At 50.0% G+C, this 23,641-nt stretch overlaps 1 protein-coding gene across 1 annotated transcript in view; it reads right to left on the bottom strand.

Annotated features, from left to right (window-relative positions):
* Positions 1 to 1,382: 1,382 nt before the first annotated feature.
* POLR2B (RNA polymerase II subunit B) overlaps positions 1,383 to 23,641 on the bottom strand; it is a 149,156-nt gene continuing 126,897 nt past the window's right edge. The window contains exons 19-25 of the mRNA XM_075352456.1: positions 20,854 to 21,104; positions 19,050 to 19,139; positions 17,992 to 18,099; positions 17,787 to 17,900; positions 16,484 to 16,644; positions 16,049 to 16,244; positions 1,383 to 1,787 (exon numbers count right to left, since the gene is read on the bottom strand). Coding sequence (XP_075208571.1) covers positions 1,698 to 1,787; positions 16,049 to 16,244; positions 16,484 to 16,644; positions 17,787 to 17,900; positions 17,992 to 18,099; positions 19,050 to 19,139; positions 20,854 to 21,104 — 1,010 coding nt within the window. The 3' untranslated portion in view covers positions 1,383 to 1,697. The remainder of the gene's footprint in view (positions 1,788 to 16,048; positions 16,245 to 16,483; positions 16,645 to 17,786; positions 17,901 to 17,991; positions 18,100 to 19,049; positions 19,140 to 20,853; positions 21,105 to 23,641) is intronic.

Here is a 23,641-nt window from a genome sequence, read left to right on the forward strand (position 1 = left end):
CTTAAAGCGGGTGTGTGGTCGCCAGAAATCCCTTGTCTGGGTCTCCCAGAGCCTGTGTCCGTTCTCCAGCCAGACTGCATGCAGGAATGGCTGCCGGCGTCCTGTGGAGAGGGGCGGGCCCTGGGTGTGTTCAGACAAAGTGCGGGAAACTTGCGTCCCACTGTGCCCAGTGAGAGGGCTGGAGTATGTAAATAAGACTCCAGCCCTCGGCGCTGACTATCGTACAGCGTCTCTCCCTTTCCCTGATTGACAGGGTGGGGGCGGGAACGAAGCGGAGCTAGGCCGCAAAAGCCGGGGACTAGATTTATAAGCGCCGCCGTCGTAAAAGCACGGTCGGCGCGAAGTCCCCGGCGCACTACAAGTCCCAGCCGCGCCGCCGCTCCCGGGGCGGCCGGCGCGGTAGTTCCCAACACATAAAGTCACTCAGCTAAGCTGCAGTGACTCTAACCCCAGCGCGCAGCGCTACTGTCCCCGGCGCACTATCACACCCAGCAAGTCTGGAGTGTGCGCGGCCTGTCTGTACTGGGACACAGAGTACCTGAAAGTTGCAGGGCCTTGTCCCTGAACGGTACCCAGCTCCGTATCCAGCAGGTTCTATGGGTCTGTGGATGGAGCCCGGCCTCAGGGTTTGGGGGCCGGTAAGATCCCACTTCCTCAGAGCCCTTCAGGGGGATGTGGAAGGAAAGCAGCATGTGGGCTCCAGCCTCCGTACCCGCAATGGGTACCTCAACCTTAACAAACACCGCCAATAGGAGTGGGGTGAGAAGGGAGCATGCTGGGGGCCCTAGTATGGGCCCTCTTTTCTTCCATCCGATATAGTCAGCAGCTGCTGCTGACTAAACAGTGGAGCTATGCGTGGATGTCTGACCTCCTTCGCACAAAGATTGAAAACTGAGCAGCCCGTGATCCCACAGGGGGTGTATAGCCAGAAGGGGAGGGGCCTTACACTTTTTAGTGTAATGCTTTGTGTGGCCTCCGGAGGCAGTAGCTATACACCAATCGTCTGGGTCTCCCAATGGAGCGCCGAAGAAATTAATTTTCTTTAATAGTGGATACATGTCTTTGACCAGCTGATGCATGAAGCAGGAGGCTGGGTAATCACATGTGCCTGCTATTAAAAAAAAAAAAATGAAGATTCACTGCTCCCCACACCAAAAATCACATCCACCTCTCGTCCCTGGCATCAGTGCCGAGAATAGGGCGGGATTAAGGACATAGGGAGCAGTGAATATTAATTTTCTCCTGCCTCCTGTGAGCTCCTAATTTTCCTGCAATACAAGGTGGGTTTTTTTTTTTTTTACAGAAACCTTAATAAGCATATGCCCAAAGTACAGTAAATATTTAGCAAATCAACTTTTGTTTAAACCACCAAAGGCAATGAATCCAATAAAATATATTTAGACCTTTATTCAAAAAATGACATTTATTTAACGCAAAGACAAACCTACTATTTCACCTTAAAGAGGAAGATCGTCATATGTAATAATCATACGTAATAAAACTTCCTCCAAAAACAAAATACTAAAAAGTAACTAGAAAACTAAACACACATTTTGCTTAGGTGTAAAGCCTTATCCAGTACAATGAAAGCAAATGGCTTTAACAGTTTAACGCCATTTAACGTTAATATTTATTAAAATGAACAATTGTCTTTATTACATTTTTTTTACACTTCACAAGATTCCCAAACACGGACATTACGTTGTCATCATCCGTGGAGCAATGCTCATTGACATCAATTCTTGAAAGAGAAGTTTACAGGCGTACGGCATTCGTACCAAGGAAATCTGTGGAGGAGGAAAGAAAAAGTTAACAGCAATCTATTTTTGAGTCATTTTATTAATAAAGATTCAATTTAATCTGTTCGTCAACTCCACATTAAAAAAAAAATGATTTAGGATTAGGCCTTTATGAAAATGTCTAGGTTGTCAATAGTTAATGGCATTAAGTGTTAAATCTTAGAGGGAGATGCTGGCGATTTAAATGAAAAAGTAAACCCAATAAACTGTAAGGCTATGTGCCCACGTGTGCGCTCTGCACCGCAGCTAAAAGGTGCGCTTCAGAGCGCAGCTGAACAGCTGCGTTCTGAAGCGCATGGTGCCGGCAGAAAACGTGCGCTCTGCATGCTGCGTCTCCCTATAGACAGCATGCAAACCACACGGAAGAAGTGACATGTCACTTCTTAGAACGCGCGCTTTGGGCAGCAGCCGAAGCGCTGCGCTCTAATATGCCACGTGGGCACGGCCCCTGCACAATCTCCATAGATTGTGTAGGGGACGCAGGACGCATGCAGTTACGCTGCGGTGCAGATCGCAGCGTAACTGCATGCAATACGCACACGTGGGCACATAGCCTAAAGCTGATTTTTGGGGATCAGGAAGGTGTAATAAATGAGAGATTTTGCTAAAGTGTCTGTGAGGAAATAGGGATATATTCTGATCTATTAAGCCATATTCCTTTAGTCACCATCTTGTCAAGGTATGACCATGGTATCTCGTTGTGTGTGACTGGGCCTTGAGGCCTAAGGAGGCTTCAATCAGTATGCTAATTAACTTGAGGAAATTGTCTGTTAGCCAGCAAATTTAAAACTCAAGGTGTCAAAATCCAATTAAGACAGCCCTTGATCCAGCACACCCCCTGCAGAGTGAATTGTCCTACACAGGAGGTGGGAGGGAATCTCCAGGTTTATAACCTAACTTCAAAGGTCTCCTCCAGACAATTCGGAACAGTCAGGTTTATAACCTAACTTCAAAAGGTCTCCTCCAGACAATTCGGAACAGTCAGGTTTATAACCTAACTTCAAAAGGTCTCCTCCAGAAATTTCGGGACCGTCAGTAGAGTTTCGATATTGGGGGGTACATCGTCCCCACAGACAAGACAGGCACATTTTCATATTCCTGAGGGCCAGACGCACGGAACACATATTTCGGCAAACCTGTATGATGTGCGTAGCCCTCAATAATTAATAACTGGCCACAGGAAGCCCGCAGAACCCTCATATTTCCTATCAAAACGGAGATCAATTCACGACCATCAAAACGAGGGTCATATCTTCCGTGTGAGAAGTTCAGGGGCAGAGTTATGCTGGGAAATATAACATTAGGTTATTTTCAACTAACAGCAGGGGGAGGGAATTTCCAGTCAGGATGATGTCACAAGGGTGGGCCGGGTGAGCCCAGTACAGAACAGATAAAAGCTAAGGGCAGAGGTTCGTGTTTAGTTCTTCTTCGGGTGGTCTCATGTGGTGCACGTTGGGGAAGATCCAAGAACCGCAAGGCCACACAGCGCCCCCCTGTGCCCGCTAGGGAATAAGGTAATTGATACATCTGTATGCCTGTTTGTGACCACGTCTTATTTGTAAATGTATTCTGACATATCTATATATTCTGTAAATTCCTTATTGAATATATTGTAGTCTCTAGTGTGCCCTTACGGCTATTAAAACATATATAATTTAATCTTGGGTTGTTCTGTTATATCGATACTGAATTCCACGTCTGTGTGCTTGGCGTAATAGTTATCGTAGTCGATTGGTGGCAGCGAGTTTATGCCAAGGATCATTGTGGGGCGACCCGTGAGATCAGGGACGGATTAGATATATTCCGCCGCAGGAGTCGGGGGAATATATACCTTACTCTCACCGGGAACCCTTCAATCATCGGCATAGTAGAATAGCGGTCTCCTTGCTTATTGTCGGGTAATTCCATAATTGGCCTGACTATAAAATGGGCGCTAGAGAGCAAGTCACATGCTCTGTCGGGTGGAAAGGAGAGGTGTACCTTCCACTCCTTCCCCCCTGTTCGTGACAGTGTCATACAGACCGGAAAAAATAGCAGATATTTCCATATGCAGAAGAAGGGAATTTTGTTTACTTACCGTAAATCCCTTTTCTTCTAGCTCCTATTGGGAGACCCAGACAATTGGGTGTATAGCTTCTGCCTCCGGAGGCCACACAAAGTATTACACTTTAAAAAGTGTAACCCCTCCCCTCTGCCTATACACCCTCCCGTGGATCACGGGCTCCTCAGTTTTGGTGCAAAAGCAGGAAGGAGAAAACTTATAAATTGGTCTAGGGTAAATTCAATCCGAAGGATGTTCGGAGAACTGAAAACCATGAACCAAAAGAACAATTCAACATGAACAACACATGTGTACACAAAAGAACAACCAGCCCGAAGGGAACAGGGGCGGGTGCTGGGTCTCCCAATAGGAGCTAGAAGAAGAAGGGAATTTTGTTACTTACCGTAAATTCCTTTTCTTCTAGCTCCTATTGGGAGACCCAGACGATTGGGTGTATAGCACTGCCTCCGGAGGCCACACAAAGCATTACACTAAAAAGTGTAAGGCCCCTCCCCTTCTGGCTATACACCCCCCGTGGGATCACGGGCTGCTCAGTTTTAGTGCTAAAGCAAGAAGGAGGAAAGCCAATAACTGGTTTAAACAAATTCACTCCGAAATAACATCGGAGAACTGAAAACCGTCCAACATGAACAACATGTGTACCCGAAAAAAACCAAAAATCCCGAAGGACAACAGGGCGGGTGCTGGGTCTCCCAATAGGAGCTAGAAGAAAAGGAATTTACGGTAAGTAACAAAATTCCCTTCTTCTTCGGCGCTCCATTGGGAGACCCAGACGATTGGGACGTCCAAAAGCAGTCCCTGGGTGGGTAAAGAAATACCTCATGTTAGAGCTGCAAAGACAGCCCTCCCCTACGGGGAGGCAACTGCCGCCTGCAGGACTCTTCTACCTAGGCTGGCGTCCGCCGAAGCATAGGTATGCACCTGATAATGTTTGGTGAAAGTGTGCAGACTCGACCAGGTAGCTGCCTGGCACACCTGTTGAGCCGTAGCCTGGTGCCGTAATGCCCAGGACGCACCCACGGCTCTGGTTGAGTGGGCCTTCAGCCCTGATGGAACCGGAAGCCCAGCAGAACGGTAGGCTTCAAGAATTGGTTCTTTGATCCATCGAGCCAGGGTGGCTTTGGAAGCCTGCGACCCTTTGCGCTTACCAGCGACAAGGACAAAGAGTGCATCCGAGCGGCGGAGGGGCGCCGTGCGGGAAATGTAGATTCTGAGTGCTCTCACCAGATCTAACAAATGTAAATCCTTCTCATACCGATGAACTGGATGAGGACAAAAGGAAGGCAAGGAGATATCCTGATTAAGATGAAAAGAGGATACCACCTTAGGGAGAAACTCCTGAATGGGGCGCAGCACTACCTTGTCCTGGTGGAACACCAGGAAGGGAGCCTTGGATGACAGCGCTGCTAGCTCAGACACTCTTCGAAGAGACGTGACCGCTACCAGAAAGGCCACTTTCTGTGAGAGTCGAGAAAGTGAAACATCCCTCAGAGGCTCGAAGGGCGGCTTCTGGAGAGCAACTAGTACCCTGTTTAGATCCCATGGATCTAACGGCCGCCTGTACGGAGGGACGATATGACAAACCCCCTGCAGGAAAGTGCGCACCTGAGAAAGTCGCGCTAGGCGCTTCTGAAAAAACACGGACAGTGCCGAGACTTGCCCTTTAAGGGAGCCGAGCGACAAGCCCTTTTCCAACCCAGATTGCAGGAAGGAAAGAAAAATAGGTAACGCGAATGGCCAGGGGGATACTCCTTGTGCAGAGCACCAGGATAAGAAAATCCTCCACGTTCTGTGGTAGATCTTCGCAGAAGTGGACTTCCTAGCCTGTCTCATGGTGGCAACGACCCCTTGGGATAAGCCTGAAGACGCTAGGATCCAGGATTCAATGGCCACACAGTCAGGTTCAGGGCCGCAGAATTCCGATGGAAAAACGGCCCTTGGGACAGTAAGTCTGGTCGGTTTGGTAGTGCCCACGGTTGGCCGACCGTGAGATGCCACAGATCCGGGTACCACGACCTCCTCGGCCAGTCTGGAGCGACGAGTATGACGTGGCTGCAATCGGATCTGATCTTGCGTAGCACTCTGGGCAAGAGTGCCAGAGGTGGAAACACATAAGGGAGCCGGAACTGCGACCAATCTTGCACTAAGGCGTCTGCCGCCAGAGCTCTTTGATCGCGAGACCGCGCCATGAAGGCCGGGACCTTGTTGTTGTGCCGAGACGCCATTAGGTCGACGTCCGGCACCCCCCAGCAGCAACAGAGTTCCTGAAACACGTCCGGGTGAAGGGACCATTCCCCTGCGTCCATGCCCTGGCGACTGAGGAAGTCTGCTTCCCAGTTTTCTACGCCCGGGATGTGAACTGCTGATATGGTGGATGCTCTGTCCTCCACCCACATGAGAATCCGCCGGACTTCCTGGAAGGCTTGCCGACTGCGTGTCCCTCCTTGGTGGTTGATGTATGCCACCGCTGTGGAGTTGTCCGACTGAATTCGGATCTGCTTTCCTTCCAGCCACTGCTGAAAGGCTAGTAGGGCAAGATACACTGCCCTGATTTCCAGAACATTGATCTGAAGGGTGGACTCCTGCTGAGTCCACGTCCCTTGAGCCCTGTGGTGGAGAAACACTGCTCCCCACCCTGACAGACTCGCGTCTGTCGTGACCACTGCCCAGGATGGGGGTAGGAAGGATCTTCCCTGTGATAATGAGGTGGGAAGAAGCCACCATTGCAGAGAGTCCTTGGCCGTCTGGGAAAGGGAGACTTTCCTGTCCAGGGAAGTTGACTTCCCGTCCCATTGGCGGAGAATGTCCCATTGAAGTGGACGCAGATGAAACTGCGCAAACGGGACTGCCTCCATTGCCGCCACCATCTTCCCGAGGAAGTGCATGAGGCGCCTTAAGGGGTGCGACTGATCCTGAAGGAGAGACCGCACCCCTGTCTGTAGTGACCGCTGCTTGTCCAGCGGAAGCTTCACTATCGCTGAGAGAGTATGAAACTCCATGCCAAGATACGTTAGTGATTGGGTCGGTGACAGATTTGACTTTGAAAAGTTGATGATCCACCCGAAAGTCTGGAGAGTCTCCAGCGCAACATTCAGGCTGTGTTGGCATGCCTCTTGAGAGGGTGCTTTGACAAGTAGATCGTCCAAGTAAGGGATCACCGAGTGTCCCTGAGAGTGCAAGACTGCTACCACTGCCGCCATGACCTTGGTGAAAACCCGTGGGGCTGTCGCCAGACCAAATGGCAGAGCTACGAACTGGAGATGGTCGTCTCCTATCACGAAACGTAGAAAACGTTGGTGCTCTGTAGCAATCGGCACGTGGAGATACGCATCTTTGATGTCTATTGATGCTAGGAAATCTCCTTGAGACATTGAGGCAATGACGGAGCGGAGGGATTCCATCCGGAACCGCCTGGCGTTCACATGCTTGTTGAGCAGCTTTAGGTCCAGAACAGGACGGAACGAGCCGTCCTTTTTTGGAACCACAAAGAGATTGGAGTAAAAACCTTGCCCTTGTTCCTGACGAGGAACAGGGATCACCACTCCTTCTGCCCTTAGTGAGCCCACCGCCTGCAGAAGGGCATCTGCTCGGTCGGGATGTGGGGAAGTTCTGAAGAACCGAGGCGGAGGACGAGAAGTGAACTCTATCCTGTACCCGTGAGACAAAATGTCTGTTACCCACCGGTCTTTGACCTGTGGCAGCCAGATGTCGCAAAAGCGGGAGAGCCTGCCACCGACCGAGGATGCGGAGGGAGGAGGCCGAAAGTCATGAGGCAGCCGCCTTGGAAGCGGTTCCTCCGGTTGCTTTCTTGGGGCGTGAGTGAGCCCGCCAGGAGTCTGAGCCCCTTTGCTCCTTCTGAGTCCCTTTGGACGAGGAGAATTGGGCCTTGCCTGAGCCTCGAAAGGACCGAAACCTCGACTGCCACTTCCTCTGTTGAGGTTTGTTTGATCTGGGCTGGGGTAAGGAGGAGTCTTTACCCTTGGACTGTTTAATGATTTCAGCCAATTGCTCACCAAATAGTCTGTCTACAGATAGTGGCAAGCTGGTTAAACACTTTTTGGAAGCAGAATCCGCTTTCCATTCCTTTAACCACAAGGCTCTGCGCAAAACCACAGAGTTGGCAGCCGCCATTGAGGTACGGCTCGTAGAGTCCAGGACAGCGTTGATAGCGTAGGTCGCAAACGCAGACATTTGCGAAGTTAAGGACTCCACTCGCGGCACTGCTGGACGTATAATAGAGTCCACCTGTGCCAGACCAGCTGAGATAGCTTGGAGTGCCCACACGGCCGCGAATGCTGGAGCAAACGACGCGCCGATAGCTTCATAGACGGATTTCAACCAAAGGTCCATCTGTCTGTCATTGGCATCTTTAAGTGAAGCCCCATCCTCCACTGCAACTATGGATCTAGCCGCCAGCCTGGAGATTGGGGGGTCCACCTTTGGACACTGGGTCCAACGTTTGACCACGTCAGGGGGAAAGGGATAACGTGTATCCTTAAGACGTTTGGAGAAACGCTTGTCTGGATAAGCATGGTGTTTCTGGACTGATTCTCTGAAGTCAGCGTGGTCCAGAAAAGTACTCAGTTTACGCTTGGGATACCTGAAATGGAACTTCTCCTGCTGTGCAGCTGCCTCCTCTGCAGAAGGGGCTGGGGGAGAAATATCCAACAGCTTATTGATGGCCGCTATAAGGTCATTTACCATGGCGTCACCATCAGGGGTATCCAGATTGAGAGCGGTTTCAGGATTAGACTCCTGATCATCCTCCTCTGTCTCATCATACAGAGACTCTTCTCGCTGAGACCCTGACCCGCGTGATGACGTGGAGGGTCTCTCCAAGCGAGCTCGCTTAGGCCGCCTGGGACTGTCATCCGAATCAGAGCCTTCAGCCTGAGATGCCTGGGACCCCCTTGAAGTACGGATTAACTCCAACTGAGGGGGACCGGGGAACATTGACGCAGCAGTGTCCATGGTCTGAGAAACTGGCCTGGCCTGCAAGGTCTCTAGGATTTTTGTCATAGTGACAGACATCTTGTCGGCAAAAACTGCAAACTCTGTCCCCGTCACCGGGACAGGGTTCACCGGTGACTCTGCCTGGGCCACTACCACCATAGACTCCGGCTGACGAAGCGGCACAGGGAGCGAACATTGCACACAATGGGGGTCAGTGGAACCTGCCGGTAGATCAGCCCCACAAGCGGCACAAGCAGCGCATACAGCCTGTGTCTTGGCACCCTTGCGTTTTGCGGATGACATGTTGTTGTCTCCTCAGAGCAATATAGGGTATACAGCCAAGAAGCGACCGTACAGTGCAATATATATATATATATATATGGTATAGAGGAAAAAAGTACACCAATATAACACTGTGGCACTAGTGGGGCCAGCACTAATGTGCTGCTTACCGCCCGCTTAACGCGGGTGTGTGGTCGCCAGAAATCCCTGTCTGGGTCTCCCAGAGCCTGTGTCCGTTCTCCAGCCAGACTGCATGTAGGAATGGCTGCCGGCGTCCTGTGGAGAGGGGCGGGCCCTGGGCGTATACAGACAAAGTGCGGGAAACCTGCGTCCCACTGTGCTCAGTGAGAGGGCTGGAGTATGTAAATAAGACTCCAGCCCTCGGCGCTGACTAACGTACAGCGTCTCTCCCCTTCCCTGACTGACAGGGTGGGGGCGGGAACGAAGCGGAGCTAGGCCGCAAAAGCCGGGGACTAGATTTATAAGCGCCGCCGTCGTAAAAGCACGGTCGGCGCTAAGTCCCCGGCGCACCACAAGTCTCAGCCGCGCCGCCGCTCCAGGTGCGGCCGGCGCGGCAGTCCCCAACACAAAGTCCCTCAGAGAAACTGTAGTGACTGTAACCCCAGCGCGCAGCGCTACTGTCCCCGGCGCACTAGCACACCCAGCAAGTCTGGAGTGTGCCTGTCCATACGGGGACACAGAGTACCTGAATGCTGCAGGGCCTTGTCCCTGAAACGGTACCCCGCTCCGTATCCAGCAGGTTCTATGGGTCTGTGGATGGAGCCCGGCCTCAGGGCTTGGGGGCCGGTAAGATCCCACTTCCTCAGAGCCCCTCAGGGGGATGGGGAAGGAAAGCAGCATGTGGGCTCCAGCCTCCGTACCCACCATGGGTACCTCAACCTTAACAAACACCACCAATAGGAATGGGGTGAGAAGGGAGCATGCTGGGGGCCCCATATGGGCCCTCTTTTCTTCCATCCGATATAGTCAGCAGCTACTGCTGACTAAACAGTGGAGCTATGCGTGGATGTCTGACCTCCTTCGCACAAAGCTTGAAAACTGAGCAGCCCGTGATCCCACGGGGGGTGTATAGCCAGAAGGGGAGGGGCCTTACACTTTTTAGTGTAATGCTTTGTGTGGCCTCCGGAGGCAGTGCTATACACCCAATCGTCTGGATCTCCCAATGGAGCGCCGAAGAAAAGGAATTTACGGTAAGTAAACAAAATTCCCTTCTTTGTCGCTCCATTGGGAGACCCACACAATTGGGACGTCCAAGAGCAGTCCCTGGGTGGGTAAAAGAATACCTCAATAAAAAAGAGCCGAAAAAACGGCCCCCTCTTACAGGTGGGCAACTGCCGCCTGAAGGACTCGCCTACCTAGACTGGCGTCTGCCGAAGCATAGGTATGCACTTGATAGTGTTTCGTGAAAGTGTGCAGACTAGACCACGTAGCTGCCTGACACACCTGCTGAGCCGTAGCCCGGTGCCGCAATGCCCAGGACGCACCCACGGCTCTGGTAGAATGGGCTTTCAGCCCTGAAGGAAGCGGAAGCCCAGAAGAACGGTAGGCTTCGAAAATCGGTTCCTTGATCCACCGAGCCAAGGTTGACTTGGAAGCCTGCGAACCCTTACGCTGGCCAGCGACAAGGACAAAGAGCGCATCTGAACGACGCAGGGGCGCCGTGCGAGACACGTAGAGCCGGAGTGCTCTCACAAGATCCAAAGAGTGCAAATCCTTTTCACACTGGTGAATTGGATTAGGGCAAAATGAAGGCAAGGAGATATCCTGATTGAGATGAAAAGGGGATACCACCTTAGGGAGAAATTCCGGGACCGGACGCAGAACCACCTTATCCTGGGGAAACACCAGGAAGGGGGCTTAGCAGCGCTGTCATGCAAGCTCAGACACTCTCCGAAGTGATGTGACTGCCACTAGAAAGGCCACCTTCTGCGAAAGACGTGATAGAGAGACATCCCGCAGCGGCTCGAAAGGTGGTTTCTTAAGAGCCATTAGCACCCTGTTAAGATCCCAGGGTTCCAGCGGACGCTTGTAAGGTGGGACTATGTGGCAAACTCCCTGCAGGAACGTGCGGACCTGCGGAAGCCTGGCTAGGCGCTTTTGAAAAAATACGGAGAGCGCCGATACTTGGCCCTTGAGAGAGCCAAGTGACAAACCCTTCTCCATTCCGGATTGAAGGAATGAAAGAAAAGTGGGTAAGGCAAACGGCCATGGAGTAAAACCGTTATTAGCGCACCAGGATAGGAAGATTTGCCAAGACCTATAATAGATCTTGGCGGACGTAGGCTTCCTGGCCTGTCTCATGGTGGCAATGACATCCTGAGATAACCCTGAAGACGCTAGGAGCCAGGACTCAATGGCCACACAGTCAGGTTGAAGGCCACAGAATTCAGATGGAAAAACGGGCCTTGTGACAGCAAGTCTGGGCGGTCTGGAAGCGCCCACGGTTGACCCACCGTGAGATGCCACAGATCCGGGTACCACGACCGCCTCGGCCAGTCTGGAGCGACGAGAATGGCGCGACGGCAGTCGGACCTGATCTTGCGTAACACTCTGGGCAGCATCGCCAGAGGAGGAAACACATAAGGCAGTCGAAACTGCGACCAATCCTGAACTAACGCGTCCGCCGCCAGAGCTCTGTGATCCTGAGATCGTGCCATGAATGCCGGGACTTTGTTGTTGTGCCGTGACGCCATGAGATCGACGTCCGGCGTTCGCCAGCAGCGACAGATCTCTCGAAACACGTCTGGGTGCAGAGACCATTCCCCCGCATCCATGCCCTGACGACTGAGAAAATCTGCTTCCCAGTTTTCTACGGCCGGGATGTGAACTGCGGAGATGGTGGAGGCTGTGGCTTCCACCCACTGCAGAATCCGTCGGACTTCCTGGAAGGCTTGACGACTGCGAGTGCCGCCTTGGTGGTTGATGTATGCGACGGCAGTGGCGTTGTCCGACTGGATACGGATCTGCCTGCCCTCCAGCCACCGATGAAAAGCCAATAGGGCTAGATACACTGCCCTTATCTCCAGAATATTGATCTGAAGGGATGACTATCGGAGTCCAGGTTCCCTGAGCCCTGTGGTGGAGAAAAACCGCTCCCCACCCTGACAGACTCGCGTCCGTGGTGACCACAGCCCAGGTTGGGGGTAGGAAGGATTTTCCCTGCGATAGAGAATTGGGAAGGAGCCACCACTGAAGTGACGTCTTGGTTGCAAGGGAAAGAGCGACGTTCCTGTCGAGGGAAGCCGAACTCCTGTCCCATTTGCGGAGAATGTCCCATTGGAGTGGCCGAAGATGGAATTGCGCGAACGGGAGAGCCTCTATAGCTGCCACCATCTTCCCCAGGAAGTGCATGAGGCGCCTTAAGGGGTGTGACTGACTCCGAAGAACGGATTGCACCCCTGCCTGCAGAGAAAGCTGTTTGTCGCTCGGAAGCTTGACTAACGCTTGCTGGGTATGAAACTCCATTCCAAGGTACGTCAGTGATTGGGTCGGTGTCAACTTGGATTTCGGGAAGTTGATGATCCACCCGAACCACTGGAGAGTCGCCAGAGCGACAGATAGACTTTGTTGACACGCCACCCGAGACGGGTCCCTGACTAGGAGATCGTCCAAGTAGGGAATCACCGAGTGGCCCTGAGAATGCAGGACCGCCACAACGGATGCCATGACTTTGGTGAAAACCCGTGGTGCTGTCGCCAAGCCGAAAGGCAATGCCACGAACTGGAGGTGTTCGTCCCCGATGGCGAAACGCAGGAAACGTTGATGCTCGGGTGCGATCGGTATATGGAGATAAGCATCCTTGATGTCGATCGATGCTAGGAAGTCTCCTTGTGACATTGAGGCGATGGCCGAGCGGAGAGATTCCATCCGGAACAGTCTGGTTCTCACATGACTGTTGAGTAGCTTGAGGTCCAGAACGGGACGGAATGACCCGTCCTTTTTGGCACCACGAACAAGTTGGAGTAAAATCCGCGACCACGTTCCTGAAGGGGAACGGGGATCACAACTCCTTCCATCTTTAGAGCGGCTACTGCCTGAAAAAGTGCGTCGGCCTGAGTGGGGGGCGGAGAGGTTCTGAAGAAGCGAGCCGCAGGACGAGAGCTGAACTCTATCCTGTAACCATGAGACAGAATGTCTCTCACCCATCGGTCTTGAACATGTGGCCACCAGGTGTCGCCAAAGCGGGAGAGCCTGCCACCGACCGAGGATGCGGTCAGGGGAGGCCGAGAGTCATGAGGAAGCCGTCTTGGAGGCAGTGCCTCCTGCGGCCTTTTGTGGGCGAGACTTGGATCGCCACGCATAGGAGTTCCTCTGGCCTTTCCCCGGCCTGTTGGACGAAGAGGATTGGGACTTGGTGGAGGGACGAAAGGACCGAAATCTCGATTGAACCTTTCTCTGTTGAGGTCTCTTAGGTTTGGCCTGGGGTAAGGAGGAATCCTTTCCTTTGGATTCCTTAATAATCTCATCCAATCGTTCGCCAAACAAACGGTCGCCAGAAAACGGCAAACCGGTTAAGAACCTCTTGGAGGCAGAGTCTGCCTTCCATTCGCGCAGCCACATGGCCCTGCGGACTGCCACAGAGTTAGCGGATGCTACAGCTGTACGGCTAGCAGAGTCCAGGACGGCGTTCATGGCGTAGGATGAAAAGGCTGACGCCTGAGAGGTCAAAGACGCAACTTGCGGAGCAGAATTACGTGTGACAGCATTAATCTCAGTCAGACAAGCCGAGATAGCTTGGAGTGCCCACACGGCTGCAAAGGCCGGGGCAAAAGACGCGCCCGTGGCCTCATAGATGGACTTCACCAGGAGCTCTCTGTCTGTCAGTGGCATCCTTTAGCGATGAGCCATCTGCAACCGATACCACGGATCTAGCCGCCAATCTTGAGACTGGAGGATCCACCTTGGGACAGTGAGCCCAACCCTTAACGATTTCAGATGGGAAGGGGTAACGCGTGTCAGTGAGGCGCTTAGTAAAGCGCTTGTCCGGGACCGCTCTGGGCTTCTGGATAGCGTCTCTGAAGTTAGAGTGATCAAAAAACGCATTGCGTGTACGTTTGGGGAACCGAAACTGGTGTTTCTCCTGCTGAGACGCCGACTCCTCTACAGGAGGAGGCGGGGGAGAGAGATCCAACACCTGGTTGATGGACGAGATAAGATCATTTACTAAGGCGTCCCCTTCAGGTGTATCAAGGTTAAGGGCGACGTCAGGGTCAGAGCCCTGAGCTGCGACGTCCGCCTCCGTCCTCCAGAGAGTCCTCAAGCTGGGAACCCGAGCAGCGTGAAGAAGTCGGGGAAGATTCCCAGCGAGCCCGCTTAGCCGGTCTAGGACTGTGGTCCGGGCAGGAGTCCTCCGCCTGAGACCTAGGGGCCAACCTGGGAGCGCACTGCGGCGCGGACCGAGAGGGGCCTGGAGGCGACGAGCCAACAGGGGCCGGGGCCTGTGAAAGGACCGGTCTGGACTGCAAAGCTTCTAGCAGCTTGGAAGACCATTTGTCCATAGACTGAGCCATGGATTGTGAAAGTGACTCAGAGTTTCTCAGCAAAAGAGGCGAACTCTGTCCCTGCCGCCTGGACAGGGGGAGCAGGGGGGTCTACATGAGCCGAGGGGCCCACTAGTGACCGAGGCTCCGGCTGAGCAAGCGAAACAGGGGTCGAGCATTGCTCACAGTGAGGGTAGGTGGAACCCGCAGGTAACATAGCCCCACAAGAGGTACAGGCCGCAAAAAAACCATGTGCCTTAGCAGCTTTGCTCCTTGTGGACGACATGCTGTTGTCTCCTAGGAGAGTGATCACTGAGGGTATATGGGAAAAAGGGGTATACAGCCCGCCCGAACAGATAGATATATATATATATGTACGTATCTATTCCGGCACCCTAGGGGGACCGGGACCGGGTGACCGGTGTGGCTTACCGACCGCTAACAAGCGGAGTGTGTCCTCCAGATTCCCTGCCTTAGATTCCCCGGAGCTGCAGAGCTGATCACTGAGAATCCTCCACCGGCAGAATGCCAAAAAATGGCCGCCGGAGCTCTCAGGGGAGGAGTGGAGCCGTGGGCGACGCCAGGAAAGTGCGGGAATCTGGGGTCCCCACAGTGATCAGTGAGGGGGGAGGAAAACATGCAGGATGCTCCAGCCCTCACATCCGACGTCAGGTCGGTAATCCCGCCCTTACCCCTGACAGGCAGGCCCGGGGGCGGGATTTTTGCAACTAGGCCGCGATGAAGCCGGGGACTAAATTTGAGACCGCGCCCGACAAGCAGGCACGGTCGGCGCGGAAGTCCACCGGCCTTCTCAATTCAGCAGCTGCCGCGGCTTCCGGGAAGAAGGTGCGCTCCCTGCACAGCCCCCAATGGGGACACAGAGTACCTTTGAGTTGCAGGGCCCGGTCCCTGAGGTTGAAGAGGCTCCGGTCCGGCAGGTTCCCACAGGGGCTGCGGAGGGAGCACGGTCCCAGTAAATGGATGACCGCTTAGGATCCCACTTCTCCCAGAGCCGCTAAGGGATGGTGAAGGAGACGGCATGTGGCTCCAGCCTCTGTACCCGCAATGGGTACTTCAACCTTAACAACACCGCCGACGTAGTGGGGTGAGAAGGGAACATGCCGGGGGCCCCGTGGGGGCCCTCTTTTCTTCCAACCGACATAACTAAGTATGAGAATGCATGAGTGGATGTGTGCCTCCTTCCACACAAAGCATAAAACTAACTGAGGAGCCCGTGATCCACGGGAGGGTGTATAGGCAGAGGGGAGGGGTTTACACTTTTGAGTGTAATACTTTGTGTGGCCTCCGGAGGCAGAAGCTATACACCCAATTGTCTGGGTCTCCCAGTGGAGCGACAAAGAAATATCCTTTGGCATTTCCGGTCCAAACACCGTAAAAAAACTGGGAGTGACAGCTTACAGAACAGTCTAGATATGCCAAACGTTACTTACTTGTGTTTTGTTTCTACATCCTCTGCATTCATATGTGTGAGTCCTGGTATTTGCAATTGCCATCAGACCGCAGAGATTGCAGACATGCACTTGGTAGGGATCAGATGCTTCAAACAATCTCTCCCGAAGAAACTGGGCAGCACCGTGGGCAATCTGACAATCCCGCTCCATTTCTCCAAATCGAAGACCTCCATCACTATAAAGAGATATTTTGTTAGTATAACGCATTCAACTGGACAATCGTGTAGGTGAATGGAGGCGACTGTTAAACATTATGGAGAGGTTAGTTCTGGACAGTCCTGAGCATGACTCAATACGTAATGATTAACATCTCTGCGTAGCTGTTCAGCGTTCTACACGCCATGCAGTACATGTTGACATTCACTTGTAATTCAATAACTGGCCATCTTAATCTGGGTTCATTCACTCACTTACCGTGATCTACCCTCCATAGGCTGCCTGTTCAGAATCTGAATTGGACCTCTTGCCCGAGAATGAATTTTATCATCGACCATGTGTTTCAATCTTTGATAATAAGTAGGTCCAATGAAAATCTGAGATGTGATTTTACGTCCTGTGAATCCATTATAAAGAACCTATATACAAGAACGTAAACAATATAAAGGGTTAATGTAATCACAAAATAATCCTATTAATAAATCAGGTTTTCGTGTTAAAGGAGGTTGTCTCCTTTCAGAAAACCTACACCCCTGGCTGCAGATTGGTATGTTATTTTAGAACATTCTTTACTCACCGTCCCCAGGTCCAACGGTGAGTTTCTGGCACTCCTACTGGTGTCTGGTATTGGCTGTGGCACTGAACTCACATCGACAACCAATTACTGAATTCAGCAGCTCTGAATAGGGGTGGGGGTAGGCAGGGGACGGGGTTCCATTTATACAGAGCCCCTGAGCTCACCGATTGGCTGCAGTGACGTCGATATGATGTAACACTGCAGCCAATCGTGGATATTGGAAGCAGTGCCAGAGGCTCAGAGCTGGACCCAGGGAGGGTGAGTAAAGAGCGGATTGGTTTTACATAAGAAACTGCAGCCAGGGACAAACATTTCCTATGAGTTTTTAGAAATCTCATGCACAGGCTTTTTTTTTCTTGACAACTAGAAAACGGATGCGTTTTTTTTTTTTTTAAAAACTGCAGCATGTTAATTCTTTTTGCATCTTTTCACCTTTAGAAAGCAATGACAGTGCAATCAGGCTGCAAAACCCCCCCACAACCATGCATTGGTGAATAAACCTAAATGTCCCATATAATCCACACAAAAAAAACCTGTCCCGGTCCCTTACGGTTCCACCTGGCTGTCTCCCCGTCTCCTGCAGGCTGAGGCCACCGTATGCCTCCTAGCCAGAGGTGACTGGGCTCCAACCCAGACACCTAGTGTTAGACTATGGCAGACCTGGGCACAGGTCTGCACTTGAACTCCACTCCACTTCACGCCTCAAACTAGACTCCTCTCCTCAAACTAATCTAAACTGTTTTTCCTGCCTCAGGGCCTGTGAACTCCTTGGTGGGCGTGGCCAACTGCCTGGCTCCGCCCCCTGGTGTGATCATCAAACCCTGAGGGAGGTGACTAGGGTTTTAAGGATAGCTGCTGTTACCCTTTTTAGGGGACAGGTGTTTGTGCAGGGGCCTACCTGTGCCTACCTGGCTAGTCCAGGGCGTCACAATTACATAGCATCCACCAATCACAATAGGTCATTTCACAACTAAAATTGTTTACCTCATTCCCTCTAAGATGATAGCCATAATCTGAAAGCAAATTGGAAATCTTTTGCACGTTGACTGCATCATTAAATGGAGTTGCATCACCAATTTCTCCTTTGTTTGCCGATACCTATAATTAAAGTTGAATGCAGTATAAAATAAACCTAAAGATATCCAAGTATAATGCTACATATGACGAAAAGGCAATTTTTTCCCCTTACCTTCCCTTGGAGACATTCAATCAAGTGACCAATGGTCATACGGGAAGGAATGGCATGAGGATTGATGATGATATCTGGTGTAATGCCTTCACATGTAAAGGGCATGTCCTAAGATTAAACCATACATTAATACGGCTAAGACAAATCTTATGTTTTAAAGGATTCTCATGTTATAAATACTGGTGTAGATAGATAGAAAAAGCAAATCAGTTACAAATGTGCTTATTTTTCGGCTATAGTTCCCTTGCTATGAAAGTGTTAGTCTTACGTAATTTATAGTTTGTTGCCAAGAGGAGTGACCTTGCACAGTAGCTACATTCAAAACTGGGATCTAACCGTTAATTCCTGAGAACCCTCCTAATCCCAGAGCTGCTGTTATCAGTCCTGCAAAATCACAAACATGGACCACATTCCCCAGCTATAAAAGAGGACCCATTACGGTTTTGTTTTTAACATACTCCGTACCTCCTGCAATTGCTTCTGGAAAGTTATACCACCAGTAATAATGATGCAATTTTTTTCACTTCATCAAACTGGGCATATACCTTTCTGTGGGTATGGCTGGCTGATTTTTGATTGAACTGCATCAGAGGAGACAAAGAAAATGCCCCTAGTTCTGTGGGATATGCCCAGTTGGTTGAACTGGAATGGAGAGGTACAAAAGAATAACTGTTTCAGAATCCGTAAGAATTGGAGGAGGTAACCAGAGTATGTATATGTATGTGTATATATCTATATCTGTCTATATCTATCTATATCTATATATCTATACACACACACACACACACACACACGGTCCACTTTTACTAGTTATATAAAATGGCATTTAATTTAAAAAGGAAAAAGCGCGAAAAGATTAAAAATTTCAGTCCTCAGAGTAACAAAAATGACATCAACGTATAGACACTGCTAACAAAGACGACTGATTTCCGTACTGCCAGCAAAAAACAACAATGAAGCAGAGATGGTACAGTCGTCAGGATAATACAAATCTAAAACTGGAGACGATATACTAACATACTATTGTACAATCTGCTGTACTTATGTAGTAAAACTACCTCTTGTCTGTATTGAATCCCACAGGTTCCTTTCTGCCCATGCCGACTGGCAAACTTGTCTCCAATTTGAGGAATACGAACTGACCGTACCTAGGCCGAGGGAAAAACATGGTTATAACTCCATCTACTTCACAAAGTACAGTGGTTAGATGGAACAAATGGGGACTGTTTGCAGGTTTATTACAGCACTGATCTAATGTTAATTCTGAAAATAAAGCATCTTTTTTTAGCTTTGTTTTATGAACATAATCAAACCAGACATGGTACAGCATGAATTGTGCATATTATACAGACCCGATGCAAGAGGAACTACATCAACCTTAAACATAGTAATAAACCATCTATAACAGCTATACCTGAAGAGTTGTTTAGTCTATACATTTATGCATTCAATGGATTTCTATACTGAACACACAGACAACTTATTCAATATGGTCTGAACTAAAAAAATCATCAACAACTACACATTATCTCAATTTAGCGCTGGAAAGTGCTCCAAATTATAACGCTGAAGAATCTGTCAAACAAGCACAGCAACGGGTCACACGGAACAGGTATCAACACGATATACGAAAATAAAGAAGTCACCTCCTGCTAAAAGGAGGATATATTTGGACAGCTACATATTAATTGCGTAAAATTTGCCCCTGAAAGATGACACCGTGGACACTCCGATGTACGAGAGCGGCCTATGGTAAAACAGGCGAGTGGGTGTGAGGTATGCCTGATAAATGATGTAGCATTGGATCAACCTATTATTTGCGGATAGGGAAACCATAGTTGGGCAATCCAGTACCTCTTCCCACTCCTCTCCCTGTATGGAAGGAATCAAAAGTTTCCATTTTTCCTGAACTGACAAGGAATCAGACTCCACTCCCACAGATAAGTCTATATAGCCGATATTAAACCCCAGGGTCTCTGCGATTTCTGGATGCCTATCATTGGGAATGATGATATTAATTCCTCTGCCCCCATTTTATGTAGCAGAGATTGGATCCCTGTGCGAATTTGACGGTACCTAGAAAACTGGGACCTTGGGTTTGTGTTATACTCCGTTTGAACCTGCCCAAGAGATTTGAAGGTATTAGTTCCCAAGGTAAAGAGATCTCCCAGCACAAGGACATTGTGGGTGACCCAAAACTATGCTGAGGGATGATTAGTAGGGAAGTAAAAGTTTCTCCGCAGCGGGAGCTTCGCCACAGCTCCTTTAAAGCACACTACTTTCTTAGCTTGTCGCCATACTGACTATGCCAACTTAAGGATAGGCAACAGCCTCGGTACACCCGGTCTGCCAATTCCATAAAGCCCTACAGTCTGGCCTGACTACATGTGCCAAATGATCCTCTGAGTTAGGCATCTTACAGTCTGGCATCCAGGAGCCTAGTGTCCTACGTTGTCCCATCAGATAGTACAAGAAAAATTCCGGCAAGGCCATCTCCCCTAACACCTTAGATCTCTACGAAGTGGACAGCCGAAGTTTGGGCCTTGATTTCCCCCATATAAAAGAGGAAGTGAGCGAGTTGAGCATTGAGAAGGAAGATCTGGGCAGTAGTACGGCACTGTGTATAACTAAGATTGGGGGTCAATACCATTTTAATTAGGTTTATCTTACCGACCACCAAAAGTGGCAAGTTACTCCACAAATTATATTTAAGTTTAACATGCTCCAAAAGTGGTAATATGTTCACTTGAAAGTCTAGAATGTGGTCTTTCAATAAAGCATCTTTATAAATGGCTTCAAGTCATCTCCTCATCACTATGCTAAAGAAAAACTAGAAATACATGTTCATAGAATTGCTCTTACCCTGATTTTGCAAAACTTGTATCCTTCCTGATTAAGTGTAACCATGACTTGATCCACAATGCCGGTTTCGCTTGTGCGCAGAAAAGTGCTACAGTCTCGCTTTGTATAACGTCGATTGGTACTATCTAGTTCATCTTCATTTTCGGGCAGAGTCACTGTTTTACCAATGATTACGTCATCTCCTGAAACTCTGACACCAGGTGCGATCAGACCATCCTCATCCAACTTGTCATAGATGGCATGCCTCATACCTAAAAGCAATCACATCAGAATGACATACCGCTGTAGCATGGAAGCCAGATATTTCATATTTAGCCTCATTGACAGCATGCCAAGTGTGTGTATTTCAGCAGGTAGTATTCATACTTGATACTTCATAAAGGTCACCTACTTGACTGGAATCAAGTGGCTGCAAGGAGGACAGACCTTCATTTTCTCCCTGCAGCTGTACTTCTAATTAGAAAGCCACACATTTTAAATCGTATTTACTTGCAGATAACCAATATGATTGCAAATAACAACCACTTTTTTCTTGCTTAAAAGGGAAGGTGTCATCAAAATTAAAAAAAAAACAACTGAAAAATGTAAAGTATTAATGTTATATTTAAATATTGTTTTTAATTGAGCAAAATTTATATATATATTTTTTTTTTTAAAAGTTTGATATTTTCCACTCTTAAACACTAGGGGGAGAAGCTGCTGAAATCCTACTGAAGAACTACTGTAGAACTAGCTCACATTACAACTGCAGTAAAAGTTGACGGAATCTGCTCTCCTGTGTGTGATGTCCCCTCCCCCTCCTAATCTAGGTGTTTTTAACAACAGGATAAGGGAAGATGAAGTTTAGGATCACTTTGCGGTCACCAAAAAAATGTCTCCACACTGTGATCCTAATGTCTAAAGTATCACTGAGGGCCGCTGGCATAGAGCGCCATTTTATACTACACCTCAATGTATACCGCGCCCCAGTGAGATGCTAGGAGCAGACGTCCGAGGTGAGCACACAAGAGCAGGGGGAGTGGTGGCGGTTTGGCACCGGTACTCTCGAGCGGGTGACAAGGGAAAAGCGCAGCTGTGAGCAAAGATGACGGCAGTCTCCTCCCTCTGTTGTGATCTGGACAAGCCAGGGGGCGTGCCCAGCTCACAGCAGAAGCGGACTCTGTGTTAAGTATAGGGTCGGAGGCCGACAACTGTCTATGCCCTAGGTGCTGCCGTATTTGAGGAGAGTAACTGTTTTTACACACAGCAAATCCAAGATGGCAGCGCCCAGTGTTTCAGTAAAAATAGAATTAAATAAAAACTAAATAAAGTGAATTTAATTTTGCATTAAAATACTTTATTTCATAATCACTATTATTAATACAAAAATAAAAAATATGTGGCACCTTCCCTTTAAATGTAATTAAAAAATGTTGGCGACTTCCGGCTCCTGCGCGGAGGATGTAAGACGTGCAGTGAAGAGCTCCAGCATCAGCCAGAGATCAAACTGAAAGCCAGGGCAAGATCCGTCCCCATCCAGCGTCCTAAGGCAGACCTGCCACCGGGTATAAGCCATCCCTGCATATAACCCCCACCACTCGAGCATCTGCTAGATCGGAGACCGGAGAACTTTGTGACCGAGGAGGAGAGCGGGGGAGCAGACACTGCAATCACCTCTGTCTGAAGCAACGTGGAGGAGGTAGGAGGGAAGTTCTGCAGCAGTGTGCCACTATAGATCGTGCAGTGAGGGAAGCTGGAGACCTGAGCCCTGCATATACCCCTACCCCCCCCCTCTGGGACAGGCCCGTGATACTGAGGCACTGGAGTGACCCCCCACTGGTGATCTCATTCCCTGGGGGCAAGCCAGACAGTGCTCTCACCTGGGCTGAGGAGGAAAGCCTGCCACCTGTAGCAGGGAGGAAGATCTGAGGCAGGGAGAGACCAGGGACTCTCAGAGGACAGACTGGCAGAAAAGAGGCAGCAGAGGAGTGGAGCAGGTGGCTGCTAGACTGCTCCAGGCTCCTTTGATCACCTCGACCATATTTGGGCGGGAAACAATTCTGCTTCAGCCATTACTCAGTGAATTGCTGTTTGGGGAAAAGAGCGACATCTGGTGGACTGAGGCAGTCATAGCACCTCACTTTGAAGAAAAAAAAAAAAAAAAAATCTCAAATAACACTCTCCCCCAGTGGCCAACATAAAGAACTGCACCCAATGTAATGGTTGCTGGCTTCTAAGAGGACTGGAAGTAAATAAATAAATCCTAAAACAGGATCCTCAATTTTCAACTGGGTATTCCCCTCCTGATAAAGAGGAACTTTTCTCCCAGCCAGCGGACCAGCGACCTATGGATCGCTACCTTCTACGTAGCGCGCAAAAATCAGACCATTATCGCCAAGCAGAGGTCAGAGCAGGCAGCAAAAGGGAGGGAGACATGGCATCGAGCCCTTTGGAGGAACAAGTCCTTGCGGATGTATCTCAATCGCTCCACAGTGCCTTCAGTGATGACTCAATAAACAATCCTAATGATGGCAGCAGGGAGGATGCCCAGCAACCGCAAACGATAGACTACAAAAATATGGCGGCGGAGGTCACAGCCAACATCATGCCAGGGATTCAGAAAACCTTGGAGCAAGCTATCCAGAATGCCCTCCATAACTTCCGGGGAGAACTAAACAAACATAAAGGACAGATAGAGGAGCTGCAGCAGAGGGTGTCATCTCTGGAGGAGGAAAATAAACAAATGTCCTCACAGCTGGAAGAAACTGTTGCAGAGACAAAACGACTAACAGACAAAGTTGAAGATCTC

The sequence above is a fragment of the Anomaloglossus baeobatrachus genome, chromosome 1, assembly GCF_048569485.1.
Source record: "Anomaloglossus baeobatrachus isolate aAnoBae1 chromosome 1, aAnoBae1.hap1, whole genome shotgun sequence".
Classification (NCBI taxonomy): Eukaryota; Metazoa; Chordata; class Amphibia; order Anura; family Aromobatidae; genus Anomaloglossus; species Anomaloglossus baeobatrachus.